The sequence below is a fragment of the Anolis carolinensis genome, chromosome 4, assembly GCF_035594765.1.
Source record: "Anolis carolinensis isolate JA03-04 chromosome 4, rAnoCar3.1.pri, whole genome shotgun sequence".
NCBI classification, from domain to species: Eukaryota; Metazoa; Chordata; class Lepidosauria; order Squamata; family Dactyloidae; genus Anolis; species Anolis carolinensis.
Genome location: NC_085844.1, coordinates 255,312,812 through 255,329,155, shown reverse-complemented (window position 1 = coordinate 255,329,155; position 16,344 = coordinate 255,312,812). Strand labels below are relative to the sequence as shown.

General features: G+C 46.2%; 1 protein-coding gene across 1 annotated transcript in view; it reads right to left on the bottom strand.

Annotated features, from left to right (window-relative positions):
- Positions 1 to 15,837, bottom strand: part of slc12a5 (solute carrier family 12 member 5) — a gene marked incomplete at its 5' end in the record, with an annotated part of 42,225 nt that extends 26,388 nt beyond the window's left edge. Inside the window, 3 exon segments of the mRNA XM_062979795.1 lie at positions 67 to 185; positions 15,456 to 15,512; positions 15,514 to 15,837. Of these exon segments, the coding sequence (XP_062835865.1) occupies positions 67 to 185; positions 15,456 to 15,512; positions 15,514 to 15,837 (500 nt within the window).
- Positions 15,838 to 16,344: the final 507 nt, after the last annotated feature.

Sequence of the window (16,344 nt, the reverse complement as noted above, 5' to 3'; positions counted from 1 at the left end):
CAAAGCTGCTCTTGGGGAGCGCTCTTTGGGAATGTGCTGATGGATGGATGCCCTCGGTGGACCTACATGGAGAGGATGGGGGCCACTTCGTCCAGGGAGGCAATGAGGATCCCGATTTCGCAGATGCAGGCGGTCAGCAGGAGGGCCCAGGTGGGTTCCCCGTTGGCTTTGCCGTGGCCAAAGACCTGCAGGGAGAGAGAGAGAATGAGAGAGAGAGATTCCACCATTCGTGTGGGTCACTTTTGCACCCTGCTGCACTGCAAGAACCTGGGAAGGGAGAGTAGAGGCCTACAACGAGTGTTTCTTTCTCCCCTTGAGTGTGGATCTAAAGGAGGCATGGGCAAACTGTGGCCCTCCTGCCAGGTGTTTTGGACTGCAACTCCCACCATTCCTAACAGCCTCAGGCCCCTTCCTTTTCCCCCTCAGCCACTTAAGCCGAGGTCAAGGTCTCTATTTCTCAGTCCAGGTCTCTTTCTCAATGGCTGTGAATGCCGGAGCAATCCTCAGCCTCAGTCCTAATGGCCTATGTTTGAAGACACAGAGTCTTCGTCTGGTGCCAAAGAACTGATCTGAAGGCGCTTGAGAATCCTCAATGTCGTCCAAGTTGGCCTGAACATGAAGCATAAGTCTCAAAGGTAAGAACCTCAGAACCTCGGCTTAAGCGGCCGAGGGGGAAAAGGAAGGGGCCTGAGGCTGTGAGGAATGGTGGGAGTTGGAGTCCGAAACACCTGGAGGGATGAAGTTGGCCCATGCCTGAGATAAACAGACCATCCTAGCAATGATGGAAGCAGATGACGCGTGAAGCTTGGCCAGAAAGGACCTTGCGAATCAACCTGCAGCCCAGGAGACGGCAGGGAAGCAGACGAGGTGGAAGTGACAGGAGCGGCATCAGCTGACCCACCGTCAAGGCGATTCCCATTGGCGTCTCAAGGGCACCGCCAGCAGAACACCTGGATGTGCACAATTGTGTGTGTATGTGTGTGTGAAGGGACACCAGAGTGAAAAACTACCAGTTAAGACAAAAAAGGGCTTTAAGGATAAGGTAGCAATGATAAAACCAAGCTGCTCTCGGTTGTGTGTGTGGCACTTTCCTGAGTTGCTCCACCCAGCAGGGTGACCTGGCCAATTAAACCTATTGAAACGATCTCCTTGCTTCTAGTGTCCAAGTGGAGAGAGGTGTTTGGGGGTTAAAGGGACATGTCAGTGAGTCCCAAAATCTCCTGGCTGGGCAGGAATTGGTGGTGGTGGTGGTGGTCTTGGGGGTTTTGGGATGGCATGCAGGAACTCCCCCCTCCATGCAAGAGGAAAGGCCAGTAAAGAGAATGCCGAGTTGCATGGAGGCACGGTGGTGGAAGGAGAATCTCCAGAAGAGGAGGAGACCAATGCCCACCAAGCCTCTGTGGCGCAGCTGGCTAGTAACCAGCTGCAATAAATCACTACTCACTGAGAGGTCATGAGTTCGAAGCCCGGGTCGGGTTAAGCCCCCAACCATTAAAAAGCCCAGCTCTGTGTTACCTACGTAGCCCGAAAGACAGTTGCATCTGTCAAGTAGGAAATTTAGGTACGCTTTATGCGGGAGGCTAATTTAACTACTGTATATACTTGAGTATAAGCCTAGTTTTTCAGCCCTTTTTTAGGACTGAAAAAAACCCTCCTCGGCTTATACTTGGGTGAGGGTCCTGGTGGGCTTATATTCAGGTTGGCTTATACTCAAGTATATATGATATATTTATTATTTTTCTCTATTATTATTGGTATTGTTACATTTGTTACTTTACTCTATTAATTATTATTATTACATTTATTATTTTACTCTCTTATTGTTGTTACTTTGACATTTATTTTACTCTATTTATTATTATTAATACATTATTTTACTCTATTATTGCATTTATTATTTTACTGCACTTATTATTATTATTCCATTTATTATTTCATTCTATTATTATTAAAAGGATGCATAAGCACATTTACATTGAAGATGAAAATAATGATTTAATCAGAGTTGAACAGTCATATCTCAAATTACAGTTTGATTTAAAGATTCAAAAACATTTAAACTACTGAGGCCTCAATTAATGTAATTTTATTGGTATCTGTTTTTATTTCTGAAATTTACCACTCTCGGCTTATACTGGAATCAATGTTTTCCCAGTTTTTTTGTGGTAAAATTAGATGCCTCGGCTTATAGTTGGGTTGGCTTATACTCGAGTATATACGGTAATTTACAACACCATAAAACTGCCAGCAACATGCCGGAAAGGAATGAGGAAGTACAGTACTCGGTGTCATTAGTGGATGATGAAGCAACAGCTCCCCTTGTGGCCGGAATTGTGAAGCTGGAAATGTTAAATGCCTCTGTGTGTGTCTATACTGTATGTTGTTTGTCTGATGGCATTGAATGTTTTCCATGTATATGTTAATTGTAATCTGCCCTGAGTCCCCTTCAGGGTGAGACGGGCGGAATATAAATACTGTAAATAAATAAATAAATGATTAGTTTTGCCAGAGAAAAGAAGGAAAGGAGCCACGGGGTGCCCACGTATGGAGCCATTTGCCCTGCTGACTGTGGGCTTCTGGGTCCCAATCCCAGGGGAGCATATTTACCCAATGAGTATTAGTTGGTCAATTTATTATGTATTTGTTTACCATATCCATATCCTGCCTTTCTCTACTCAAGGTGGCTTACAAAGGACACTTATGTGGTGCCTTGGGCATAAAAACACAGACATGGAATTATTAAAACTGACAGACATAAAAACATAATTAAAATATATTCCAATATGAGACACATCATCCAAAGGCAAGGTCTAAAGCCGTTCCAAAATCCATTGCACAATTTCCAGGTAAATATGGTTTTTTGCGCTTTTTATCAAAGGCTTGCTCCCAAAGCCAAGTTTTGACTCTCTTCCTAAAGGTTAGGCGGGAGGGGTCTGACCTAATATCGCTAGGGAGGGAGTTTCACCTAAAGGAAGGCCCTGTTGTAGCTCAGCCATCATGGCCCGTATTCCATCAAGACATGGAGTTGGAAAGAGATGCTGCTGCGGAGTTTGCAGACATTTCTGCCCCGGACAGGGGTCCCATGGCCTTGCAGCTGCCTGATATGGTTCCAGAAGAACCACTAATTGGCGAACATTCTGATGTCTCCTCATTGTTACCTACACCAGATGGTGTTGACTTGGGTGCAGATGAGACTTTTAATTGGAAGGAATTTGTTACAAAAGATAGGAGCAGGAGAGAGGGAGTGAGACGGAGTCGAAGGTTAGCTCTCAAATTGGATAATGGCTAACTTTTCCCATGAGAAGTTTTGTGGGTCCTATACTCCTTAATTTTGCAGACTTGGGGTTCTTTAAAAGTGCCCCTCACTGTATTCTCTTTGCGGTGTCAACTTTGCCTTTCCTCGGAAGAGGTTCCAGTTTCCAGCTCCTTGCTTTGTCTCCTGTTCCCGTGCCGAGTTTCCAGTTCCAGGCGAGCCGTGCCATGCCGCGACTCTCGAGTAGACCTCTCCTTATATCAAGTTTTCCTTGTTCCTGAATAGAGATTGACTCTGCCTTGTTTACCTTGCTTTCTTGCTCCTGCTATGAGACTTTTCAAGTGGATTTGGAGTTTGCCGATTTGCAGCGCTGTGTTCCTGCTATTGTTTCATGGACAAACTTTGATTTCTGGGAGGAAACTATCGAGTTTTAATTTGTGGATTACAATTTGGACCTTTCAAAACCCATTCTGAACTACAATTGACTTTATATAAAGAACTATTTCTTACTCTGACTTTCTGCCTAAATTCCACATAGATATATATTTTGCTTCAATAAACGGCTTGTATGTTATATTGGCTCCTGTCTGGTTTTTGAGTGCTCGCGCTGCCTTGGGGTGCAACAGGCCCTGTCTCTCATCCCAATCAGTTGTGCTTGCGAAGGAGGTGGGATCGAGAGCAGGGCCTCCCCAGATGATCTAAAACTCCGAAGTGGTTCATAGAGGAGATACATTCGGATCAGCAAGCTGGGCCGGAACCATTTAGGGCTTTATCGGCCAATGCTCGGGAGCAGACCGGCAGCCAGCGGAGCTGATGCCACAGGGAGTTGTATGCTCCCTGCGCACCGCTCTGGTGAGCAATCTGGCTGCTGCCCGTTGGACCAAATGAAGCTTCAGAACAGTCTTCAAAGGCAACTCCATTGCAGTCATCTATATGGGATGTAACCAGAGCGTTCATTGCTTACAGCCAGGACAACACCACGGTCCAGTTGCAGGTAACTAAATGGGAGAAACTGGAAGGGAAGCAAGAAACGTATCTCCTCCTATGAGCCTTCTAGAACCCTTAGATCATCTGGGGAGACCCTGCTCTCGGTCCCACCAGCCTCGCAGGCACAGCTGGTGGGAACGAGGGACTGGGCCTTCTCAGCGGTGGCTCCTCGGCTGTGGAACGCCCTCCCCAGCAACATTCGGCAGGTTCCAACTCTCCTGGGCTTCAGAAAAGCCTTAAAGACATGGTTGTGCACACAAGCTTTTAATGAATGAGAACATGGACTTTACATGACCTGTACAAAGACTTATTGAGGATTCTGGATGAATGGATTTTAACTTGGATATGTTTTAAATTTTGTATAATGAGTTTTTATTCTGTAATGTTACGTTGTTTTTATATGAACTGTTGTTTAGGGTTTGTTGTTTGCAGGCACTGAATTTTTGCCTATTTATTGTAAGCCGCCTTGAGTCCCCTTGGGTGAGAAAGGCGGGGTAAAAGTGCTGCAAACAAGCAAACAAACAAACAAACAAAGAACATGGGAAGAAGAAGGTGCCCAGAGCATCTTAATAAAGATGTTCTTGTAAAGTAAATGGAACCAAAAGTAGAAGCAATTTTGTTTCGAAAGTGCCTGGCCTATCCCACATAGCTACGCTTTTATTAGGCAAGAAATCAAATTAATTTTAGTTGAACAGGAGTTTGTTTTATCTGAACAGAAAGCATGAAAAGCCAGAGTCCAGCCTGAAATTGTCACTAAAGCTGATGTTTGTATCTTTCTGATTGTCTCATACATCACTGTATTTGAGAGTTAATTCTGTGTTGTGGTACTGAGGAGCAGTGCTGTGTTGCAAATAGGTTGCAATGTTTTGGAAGACATTGGCCATGTTCTGGGCTTGGGCTGTGGTGCAGGCTGGAGAGCAAGCCAGCTGCAACCAGCTGCAATGAATCACTCTGACCAGGAGGTCATGAGTTCGAGGCCCGCTCGGAGCCTATGTTTGTTCTTGTCTTTGTTCTATGTTAAAAGGCATTGAATGTTTGCCTATATGTGTAATGTGATCCGCCCTGAGTCCCCTTCGGGGTGAGAAAGAAGGGCGGAATATAAATGCTGTAAATAAATAAATAATAATAAATGTTGAGATGTCTTGATATCACCCAAAAAGGAGATTGTGACAGGCGATGAGCCTGTGACCTTCTCCATTGGTGGTCCTGAGAGCAGCCGACCTTGCAGGCCTGCTGTGGAATTAAGGTTGCTCTTCAGAAGACGTGGAATCGTATAAACCCATCCAATCCGGTCCTCTCGGCAGAAGGCATCTGCCTAAAGACCTCCAGAGAGGGAGGAGGCTCCAGCGGACTCCCGGCTTCCTTCTCCAAGCCCAGCATCCCCAGTAGCCCCTTCCCTCTTCAGAGGGAGTCCTGGCTTCCAGACCTGGGCCCATGTGGGAGATGAAGGTGGCAGAGAGGCAGACGGACGAGTGGTCAGATATACGGGCAGGCGTTTGGGTTGTGGTCATCTCTGAGCGGTTAGACTCAATTGAACCCTCTCTGGGGGAGATTCCACCAAAAATCAGCAGAGTAGCAAAAGCAAAGCTTCCAAATGCAGCAGTTACTTACACGGGGTGAGCAAAGAGAAGCCTTTGACCATTTAGGATTGCAATGGACTGCAGAGTCTCAATAAAAGTTCAAAAAGTATTTATTCAGGTAAAAAGAACTCCCTTGTAGATAGAAAGGCTTGGGAGCTGTCTAGTCTACTCTAGACTGGTTTCTAAGGAAAATAAGAAAGGAAAAATAACAAACATCTAAATAGTTACATCTTGCCAGGAGAAATGGCGAGATGCTTCTTGTTAGCTAGAAGAACAAAGGGAGAAGAGAAAACCAAAATGGTTCCAACCTTATGGTCCAGTTTATTGGGGCCATAAAAGACATTCTGACCAATGGGAAGTTAGTTTCCCTGGAGATTCACATTTCTACTAACTTCAAAGTAAGGGATGTGACGTGAACAGGATAGAGTGAAACACAGTAAAGCCTGTCTAGGCATGCTTTGGAAACAGGGAAAGGATAATAATAATAATAATAATAATAATAATAATAATAATAATAATAATAATAATAATAACTTCATTCTTATACCCCGCCCCATCTCCCCGAAGGGACGTGGGGCGGCTTACATGGGGCCTTGCCCAACACACAATGTAACAACAACAACAGTACAATAAAACAGTGTCCCAACAATAAGACACCAGCAACAATAAAACAATCATAAAAATCAACATACAGAATAAAATGTTAAAAACAGGAGACTAATACACGGATCTGGGCCAAAGTGCAGAATATTTCAAAATGGGGAGAGGTAGATCCACAGCTAAAATAGTCAATAAAGTGCATTACAATACTGGCAAAGCATGATCGATGGAGCTATTGTTGAATGGGCAGATAAATTGAACCTACAACGATTAATCATCGAAGGCCTTTTGGAAGATTCCCTCAATCTAACTCTATCATCTATCTAACTACATCTAGACTTGAGTAGTCCAGGGTGATTCCAAAAACAGTTTGCCCCGATTAGTCTTCAGAAGAACACTGCAAGGAGCAGGAGCAGAGTGGACTTCACTCAGGCAGCAGGGCCAGGCTGCAGCAGATTGCAGCAGATGCCAGTCGAGGTGCAGATGCACGGATGGAAGGATGGAAGGATGAGCGAACGAACCCAAAGGGTGATTCTCACCAATGCGTCGTCTTCATCATGGAAAGAAGTGACAAGTGGAGTGCCACAAGCAGGGCTCCGTCCTGGGCCCGGTTCTGTTCAACATCTTTATTAACGACTTAGACGAAGAGTTAGAAGGCACGATCATCAAGTTTGCAGACGGGACCAAACTGGGAGGGAGAGCCAACACTCCAGAAGACAGGAGCAGAATTCGAAACGATCTTGACAGACTAGAGAGATGGGCCGAAACTAACAAAATGAAGTTCAACAGGGACAAATGCAAGATACTTCACTTCGGCAGAAAAAATGGAAATCAAAGATACAGAATGGGGGACGATGCCTGGCTTGACAGCAGTGTGTGCGAAAAAGACCTTGGAGTCCTCGTGGGGAACAAGTTAAACATGAGCCAACAATGTGATGCGGCAGCTAAAAAAGCCAATGGGATTCTGGCCTCATCAATAGGGGAATAGCGTCTAGATCCAGGGAAGTCCTGCTCCCCCTTATTCTCTTCTGCCTTGGTCAGACCACACCTGGAATCACACTGTGTCCAATTCTGGGCACCACAGTTGAAGGGAGATGTTGACAAGCTGGAAAGTGTCCAGAGGAAGGCAATTAAAATGTTCAAAGGTCTGGAGAACAAGCCCTATGAGGAGCGGTTTAAAGAGCTGGGCATGTTTAGCCTGCAGAAGAGAAGGCTGAGAGGAGACATGATAGCCATGTACAAATACGTGAAGGGAAGTCCTAGGGAGGAGGGAGGGAGCTTGTTTTCTGCTGCCCTGCAGACTAGGACGCAAGGGAACAAGGGCTTCAAACTACAGGAAAGGAAGGAGATTCCACCTGAACATCAGGAAGAACTTCCTCCCTGTGAGAAGGGCTGTTCGACAGTGGAACTCTCTCCCTGGGGCCGTGGTGGAGGCTCCTTCTTTGGAGGCTTTTAAGCAGAGGCTGGATGGCCATCTGTCGGGGGTGCTTTGAATGCGATTTCCTGCTTCTTGGCAGGGGGTTGGACTAGATGGCCCATGTGGTCTCTTCCAACTCTACTATTCTATGATTCTATGATTCTAGGGAGGGGAAATGTGGATGCTGCCGATATCCCTCCCCGCATTGCAAGAGACAGGGCCCGGCACCCATTCCCCGGCAGAGAGAAGTGGAGGCTGAGGGAGAATCAGGTCAGGAGCCTGCTGGGCATCACCAGGCAGCCAAACAGAGCGGGACTCGCAGTCACGACCAGGCAAGCAACCAAAGCAACGGAGAGAGTGCCTCCCGCTCCATCTCTCTCTGTGTCTGTGAAGGAGAGGACAGCTTTGGCACAGGCAGACTTCCTCTGGTCCATGCGCGGAGCTCACTGCACACTGATAGGACAGCCCTGCCAGGTGCCATCCCACCTTGGAAAGAGGGGGGCCTTGGTGGGGAGGTGGGTCGGGGAAGAAGAAGCTGCCTGCAAGAGGAAAGGGGGGGGGGGGGTCCGTGGAAGGAAGAACAGGGCAAGGGGGCCTCCGTGGTTGAGTCCGGCTGCAACGACGTGGTCGTTGTCTAGGTGCTTTAGTGGGGAAAGGGTGGGGTCTATGCCGGGGGGGGGGGGTAACCAATGCCCAAACAGGGATTCTTGGTGCCAATTCCAATGGATTCTCCTTCTCTGGAGGTTTTTATGCAGATTTACAGATGGCCATCTGCCAGGAGGGGTTTATGGATGGCACAATGGGTTAAATCCTTGTGCTGTTGAACTGTTGACCTGAAGATCGGCAGTTCTAATCCGCAAGATGGGGTAAGCTCCTGGTGTTAGCCCTAGCTCCTACCAACCTAGCAGTCCGAAAGTATGCAAATGTGAGTAGATCAATAAGTACTGCCTTGGCGGGAAGGCAAAAAGACGATCCATGCAACCATGCCAGCTACACGACCACGGGGTGTCTACAGACAACACAAGGCTCTTCAGCTTGGAAATGGAGAAAGAGCACCTCCCCCAGAGCCGGAGATGAGCACTGACTCCAGAGCCGGAAATGAAAGGAGAAGCCTTTGCCTTTGCCTGTGTATTTGTGTCTCACTGTATTTCATTGTAACTAGGCATTGAATCTTTGCCTGTGTCTGTTTATTATATGCTATAATCCACTCTGAGTCCCCTCGGGGAGAAGGGCGGAATACAAATAAAGTGTAGTAGTAATAATAATAATAAGCCGGAAATGAAAGGAGAAGCCTTTGCCTTTGTCTGTGTATTTGTGTCTCATTGTATTTCATTGTAACTAGGCATTGAATCTTTGCATGTGTCTGTTTATTATATGCTGTAATCCACTCTGAGTCCCCTCGGGGAGAAGGGCGGAATACAAATAAAGTGTTGTAGTAATAATAATAATAAGCCGGAAATGAAAGGAGAAGCCTTTGCCTTTGTCTGTGAATTTGTGTCTCATTGTATTTCATTGTAACTAGGCATTGAATCTTTGCCCGTGTCTGTTTATTATATGCTATAATCCACTCTGAGTCCCCTCGGGGAGAAGGGCGGAATACAAATAAAGTGTTGTAGTAATAATAATAATAAGCCGGAAATGAAAGGAGAAGCCTTTGCCTTTGTCTGTGAATTTGTGTCTCATTGTATTTCATTGTAACTAGGCATTGAATCTTTGCCCGTGTCTGTTTATTATATGCTATAATCCACTCTGAGTCCCCTCGGGGAGAAGGGCGGAATATAAATAAAGTGTTGTAGTAATAATAATAGTCATCATCATCATCATCATCTTTATTTATATTGTGATCTATCTCCCCGAGGGGACTCAGAGCAGATTACAGGGTACATATATGGCAAATGTTCAATGACGCTTATGCAACCGACAAAGACAGACAGTACATACATAAACAGAGGCAAGGCTCCCCTCTTTTCATCTCTGGCACCTCAAGGCTGTGCTCGACTCAGCCATGGGGAGGTGTTGTTGTTTCATTTTTCCAAACCAAGGAGCCTGTCGTCCATGAATGCCGTCCTGATCGGATTTTGCTGGCATGTTTTAAGGGCGCCTTTTACCTCCCCGCCAAAGCAGTACCTATTTATCTACTAACATGGTTGTTTTCAAACTGCTAGGAAAGCAGAAGCTGGGGCTGATGGCAGGAGCTCACCCTGAACCTGAACTTCTGGTTGACAAGATCTTTTTGTAGCTGATGGTTTGGACTCCAACTCCCACTATTCCTGACAGCCTCAGGCCCCCTCCTTTTCCCCCTCAGCCGCTTAAGGGGGAAAAGGAAAGGGTTTTAGATCCCAGCCAGCCATGGCACCAGGGCCTGCAGTGATTCAGGACATGAACTTTGACACTATGGAGGGCTCTCTGGAGCTGCAGGTGCCAATCGAGAGATTGACTTTAGAGACTCACTAATTAGGGAGGATTCTTCTACTCCTTCTTCGCTGATAAGAGCCAGATGTTGTTGAGACGCTGGAGAATGCGAGTTTTAATCGTAGAGATTTTGTGACCAGAGAGCAAAACAGGGGGTCCGCCAGAGCCAGAGATTAGCGAACAGATGGGATAATGGTTAGTGTTCCCATGAGAAAATTCTGAGAGTTTGTACTCCCTAATTGTGGACAGTCTGAAATCTGTTAAAAGTGTTTCGCCCAGTAATTTTCTTGCGGTGTCAACTTTGCTTTTCCTTGAGAGAGGATTCTAGTCTCCAGCTCCTGTTTGTTTCCATGCCAAGTTTCCAGTTCCAGTCGGGCCGTTGCCGTGCCGTGACTCTCGAGTAGACCTGGGCTTCAATCCAGTTATTTCCTTGTCCCTGATTCAAGATTTGTCTCACCCCTCTTACCTTGCTACCTCGGATTACTACAAAGTATTTCTAGTGGCCCTGAACTTTGCTTATTGCAACTCTGTTATACTGACTCAATCTTTGGACAATCTATCTTCCTTCGAGAGAGCTATCGTGTTCTCATTGTGGATTACAATACTGGACCTTTTTGGAACTACCATTGACTTTCTAAAAAGAACTATTCTTTACTCGGACTCTATTCCTAATTTCCTTTGGATATATAATTGCTTTAATAAAGATATTGTGTGTTATATTGGCTCTTGTCCGGTTTCCGAGTGCTCACGCTGCCTTGGGGTGCAACAAAGGGCCTGAGGCTGTTAGGAATGGTGGGAGTTGGAGTTCAAAACACCTGGAGGGAGGGCCCAAGTTGACTGATTTTGTTAGTTATTATAATTCCTGCATCTGTTTCCTATTTGTCTGCATGTTTGTACTTCTCTTCGCTTGAATAAAAACAATGTTAACATCAAAGGAGGAGGGTGGGAGGGATGGCGGCAGGGATGGCCTTTGGGGAGGGGGCTCTGTCCCCATTTGGCCCCCATCCAGGGGAGCTGGGGGTCACCGCCTCCTCCTTTGGCTCTTCCCACCCGCCGCGCAGGGGGCAAAGCAGGCTGCGGCCGCACCGAAGCCGGTTGGAATCCAGCCGCCGGTCCCAGCGGGCGCAAGGGAGGGGGCGGCTGTCGGTTTGCATTTGCAGAGATGCGCCTCACCGCTCGCACAGCACCGCGCAATGGAGCTGCCGGCAGGAGAGAGGGGCACGCATGAGGAGCCCGATCCCCTCCTTACCTGAAGCAGCCCTGGTCAATTGTAAGCATTCTTGCATAAACCTGGCCTTTGCAAAGAAGCACCGACGGACGGACGGACGGGATCTGGGCCTTGCAATTGGCAGAAGTGGGAGCGGGCAGGAGCTGATTGTGAGTCAACTGCATGATGCAGCAGGTGAAAAATCGAATGCAATCCCAGGGAGATGGGGATGTTTATCTTGGAGAAGAGAAGGAGGAGAGAAAGGGGCCGGAGAGCCTTGTTGAGAGATGCGAAAGGAGGTCATAATTGGGGAGGAAGGGGCCAAGCCTGTTTCCTACTGCTCCTCTGATGCTTCAGAGAATGAGACTCAATTGAGGCATGGATTCCTATGGCAGGGAAAGAGGTGTCACCTGAACAATAGGAAGAAGATTAAGATCATCCGGGGAGGCCCTGCTCTCGATCCCGCCTGTTTCGCAAACGCGGCTGGAAGGGACGGGAGACAGGGCCTTCTCGGTGGTGGCTTCTCGGCTGTGGAACTTGTTAGTGTTTTGTTGATATGAAGTTAAATGTATAATCTATTGTTGCTGTGGAATTGTGTGCATTCGTTCCGGCAAGCATTCCAGCAGTCAAGAGGTTAATTGCAGTGAGCCCTTGATTGATTGCTTGAATGGCAAATGGACAAAGACTTTAGTGACAGGAAGATGCATCAGACTGTGGCATGCTGAGGAGGTGTTTTCTGCACAGAGAGAACGGACTTTGAGACAGACGGACATGCTCCATGTCGGTCTTGTGGATGCAACATGTGTCCGGATAGCTTTGGAGTTTAGCACTGTAAGTAATGTAAATAAAGCCTTCAATGCCGCTGAGTTTCAGCAGATATAAATCAGTGAAGTTGTTGTTCTTGGTCGGTGCCTCTTTCGCTGTTTGCAGAGTGGTCTGACGGGGTGAGCTGAGGTGGGACCTAGCTCATCAATCAAGTGGGGGTCGCCGATTCCCTGACAGAACTCCCTCCCTAGCAATATAAGATCGGCTCCCTCCCTCCCAGCCTTCAGAAGGAAAGTGAAGTCTTGGCTCTGGAATCAAACCTTTAGATAATACCGTAGTGCAATAAGATATGTATAACTTGCGCAACAACCATGGAACGGCTTTTGACTACGATCCTTGGACGGCGTGATTTTAAATGAATGTCAGGTTTTAATGTCATTGTGTGCATTTTAATTTTGTCATATTTTTAAATGTATGTCTGATATGTGTGTGTATCTGTAGGCATTGAACAAATGCCTGTGTAAGCTGCCTTGAGTCCCCTCTGGGGTGGAGAAAGACGGGGTACAAATGGGGGTAAGTGTGTGTGTGTGTGTGTGTGTGTGTGTGTGTGTGTATATAAATGTTCTGACCATTTCTAACTTAAAGTAAACAGCGAAACTACACACCCAAAACCCACAAAACTTGGCCACAAAAGACATGTTCATCCCTGCTGTGTTTAGACATCAAAAAACCAAGAAAAATAAAGTCTTAATTAGAGGGAGAGGAATAATTGTTTTTTCCCCCCATTGCTGCCAGTTAGAAGGCTAAGCTCCAGCCACGTTGTCTCCTAGCAACCCACTCAGCCATTTAATGGTGCCCAGGGCCTCTTCAATCAGGCCTCTTCCCCATTGCCTATAAAATACAGATTATCTGATTTGAACTGGATTATATGGCAGTGTAGACTCAAGGCCCTTCCACACAGCTATATTACCCATTTATAATCTTATATTATCTGCTTTGAACTGGATTATCTTGAGTCCACACTGCCATATAATCCACTTCAGTGTTCATTTTATACAGCTGTGTAGAAGGAGCCTCATATAATCCAGTTCTAAGCAGATAATATAAGATTATAAATATACAGTAGAGTCTCACTTATCCAACATAAACACCCCGACAGAATGTTGGATAAGCGAATATGTTAGATAATAGGAAGGGATTCAGGAAAAGTCTATTAAACATCAAATTACATTATGATTTTACAAATTAAGCACCAAAACGTCATGTTATACAACAAGTTTGAAAGAAAAAGTAGTTCAATGCGCGGTAATGCTATGTAGTAATTACTGTATTTACAAATTTAGCACCAAAACATCACAATGTATTGACAACATTGACTACAAAAACATTGACTACTAAAAGGCTGACTGCGTTGGATAATCCAGAACACTGGATAAGTGAATGTTGCATAAGTGAGACTCTACTGTAATATGAAATAATTACTGTGGTATAATAATACAGAACAATATAACCTCTAAAACCAAGACAGTAAATAAAGAGCAACACTCTGAAAGCAGGGAAATTGGGAATTCCAGAAAGGAAACAATTGGGTCCAGCTAACACTTCCCAACAAAGGATTCTCCCAGGCAGGAAGCAAACAGGCTTTGAAGCTGCAAGGCCATTAAATGCTAATCAGGGTGGCTAATTGCAGCATTCATACCCGCCACACTGAGACTATTCATTGCTATTCAAACTGGCCAACCAAGGATTCCGCAAGCTAGAAACCGGCCAGGCTTGCAGGCAGCAAGGCTATTCAGTGCTATTCAACCTGGCCAACCAAGATTTCCCCTAGCTAGAAAACCCTCAAGCTCTGAAGCCACGAGGCTACTCCGTCCCATTCAACCAGGCCTAGAAAGGATGCCCTAGGTAGAAAGCGGCCAGGCTTTTAAGCTGCAAGACTATTCAGTGCAGTTCAAGCTGGCCAAACAAGGATTCCCCTACTAAGGAAGTAGCCAGACTTCAAAGCAGCTCTTTGATTGAGGGTGCTACTCCAGCTACTCCAGAAAACGGCCAGGCTTTAAGGCTGCAAGGCTATTCACTGCTATTCCACCTGGCCAACAAAGGATTCCCATAAGCCACAGCAATGCGTGGCCGGGCAAAGCTAGTATATAAATAAAGAAGAACCCAGTTGCTGTCAGTTTCCTGGGCTCTTTGGCCATGTTCCAGGAGCATTCTCTCCTGATGTTGCACCTGCATCTGTGGCTAACGGCATCTTTAGAGGTTCTGTTGGAGATGAGGCAAGTGGAGTGTATATACATTGGGGAGAGAAACAGGGCTTTGTTTTGCAGGAATGGCTTTTAAAGGGACCAAACCTGAAGTCAGATCAGCACCACGGCCAGCTCCTTTAAAGAAACTGATCCAGCAAAAGCATTAACTGGGTTGCAGTAAGTTTTTCTGGCTGTATGGCCATGTTCCAGTAGCATTCTCTCCTGATGTTTCATCTGCAACTGTGGCTAATGGCACCTTCAGAGGTCTGTTGGTGTTGAGGCAAGTGGGCTGTGTATATATATATATATATATATATATATATATATATATATATACACCTGTGGAATAATGTCCAGGGCGGGAGAAATAACCCTTTCATGAATGTTGCAATTAGCAAGCTTGAACAGCTCTGAGTAGCCATGGAGTTGGCAAAGTCAACCAGTAAGGGTATCTGCGTGGAGGTAGCCTGGCTGTTGTTGCCTGGAGGCATCCTCTGCTGGGGGAGGTGTTCAGTGCAAAGGGAAGCAACGGATACACTCCACTTGCTTCACTAGTAACAGAACCCATTAGTCACAGATGCAGGCAGAAGGTCAGAGCCGTTAGACCAGGCATGGGCCAACTTGGGCCTTTCATCCAGGAGCAATCCTCAGCCTCAGTCCTAATGGCCTATGTTTGAAGACACAGTCATCGTCTGGTGCCAAAGAACTGATCTGAAGGCGCTTGAGACTCGTCAATGTCGTCCAAGTTGGCCTGAACATGAAGCATAAGTCTCAAGGGTAAGAACCTCAGAACCTCGGCTTAAGCGGCCGAGGGGGAAAAGGAAGGGGCCTGAGGCTGTGAGGAATGGTGGGAGTTGCAGTCCAAAACACCCGGATGAAAGGCCCAAGTTGGCCCATGCCTGTCTGAGATAGTTGGCCCAGGAGCAAGATGCAAGCCCCACTTCTTCTCTTCTCAACCCAACCCAACCCAACTCAGCCCCCAACTCACCCGCAGGAAGGGCACGATCCCGTCCCGGGAGATGGCCTGCAGCAGGCGGGGGGCCCCCGGTCAGGCTCTGCAGCCCAGCCCCACAAGTGGAGAAGAAGGAGCCGAAGACGATGACCCACGGCGAGGGCCAGGCCAGGGTGCCCACCACCAGGTTGCCGTTGACGGCCTCCCCAAACCTGCAAGGACAAGCACAGCGGTCATGCTCCAAGCTGGACCCCCGTCCTGGGTGCGGATGGAGTTTCGTAAACAGAAGCTGGAGTTTCGTAAACAGAGTTCTCCCTATGCTGGATGGTGCTCTGATTGGGTATTCCGGCCTGGCACAAGGGGTTGGACTAGATGGCCCTTTCGAGCCCCTTCCTGCTCTAGCATTTGAAGCCTGGTATCATTCATATGTATATGTACATTTATATACACACACATATATATACACATACATACATACCCACAGACTCACACACATATACACACATATATATATACACACATATACATATACATATATACTTACACACACATATACACGCAGACACACAAACATATACATACACATACATATATACATACACACACATATACACATATATACACGCACATATACATACAGACTCACACACATATACATACACACACATATACATACACACATATACATACATACACACATATACACACATACATACATATACACATATATATACACATATACATACATATACATATATACATACACACATATACATACATATACATACACACACATATACATACATACACATATATACACACACATATACATACAGACTCACACACATATACATACACACACATATACATACACACATATACATACATACACACATATACACACATACATACATATACACATATA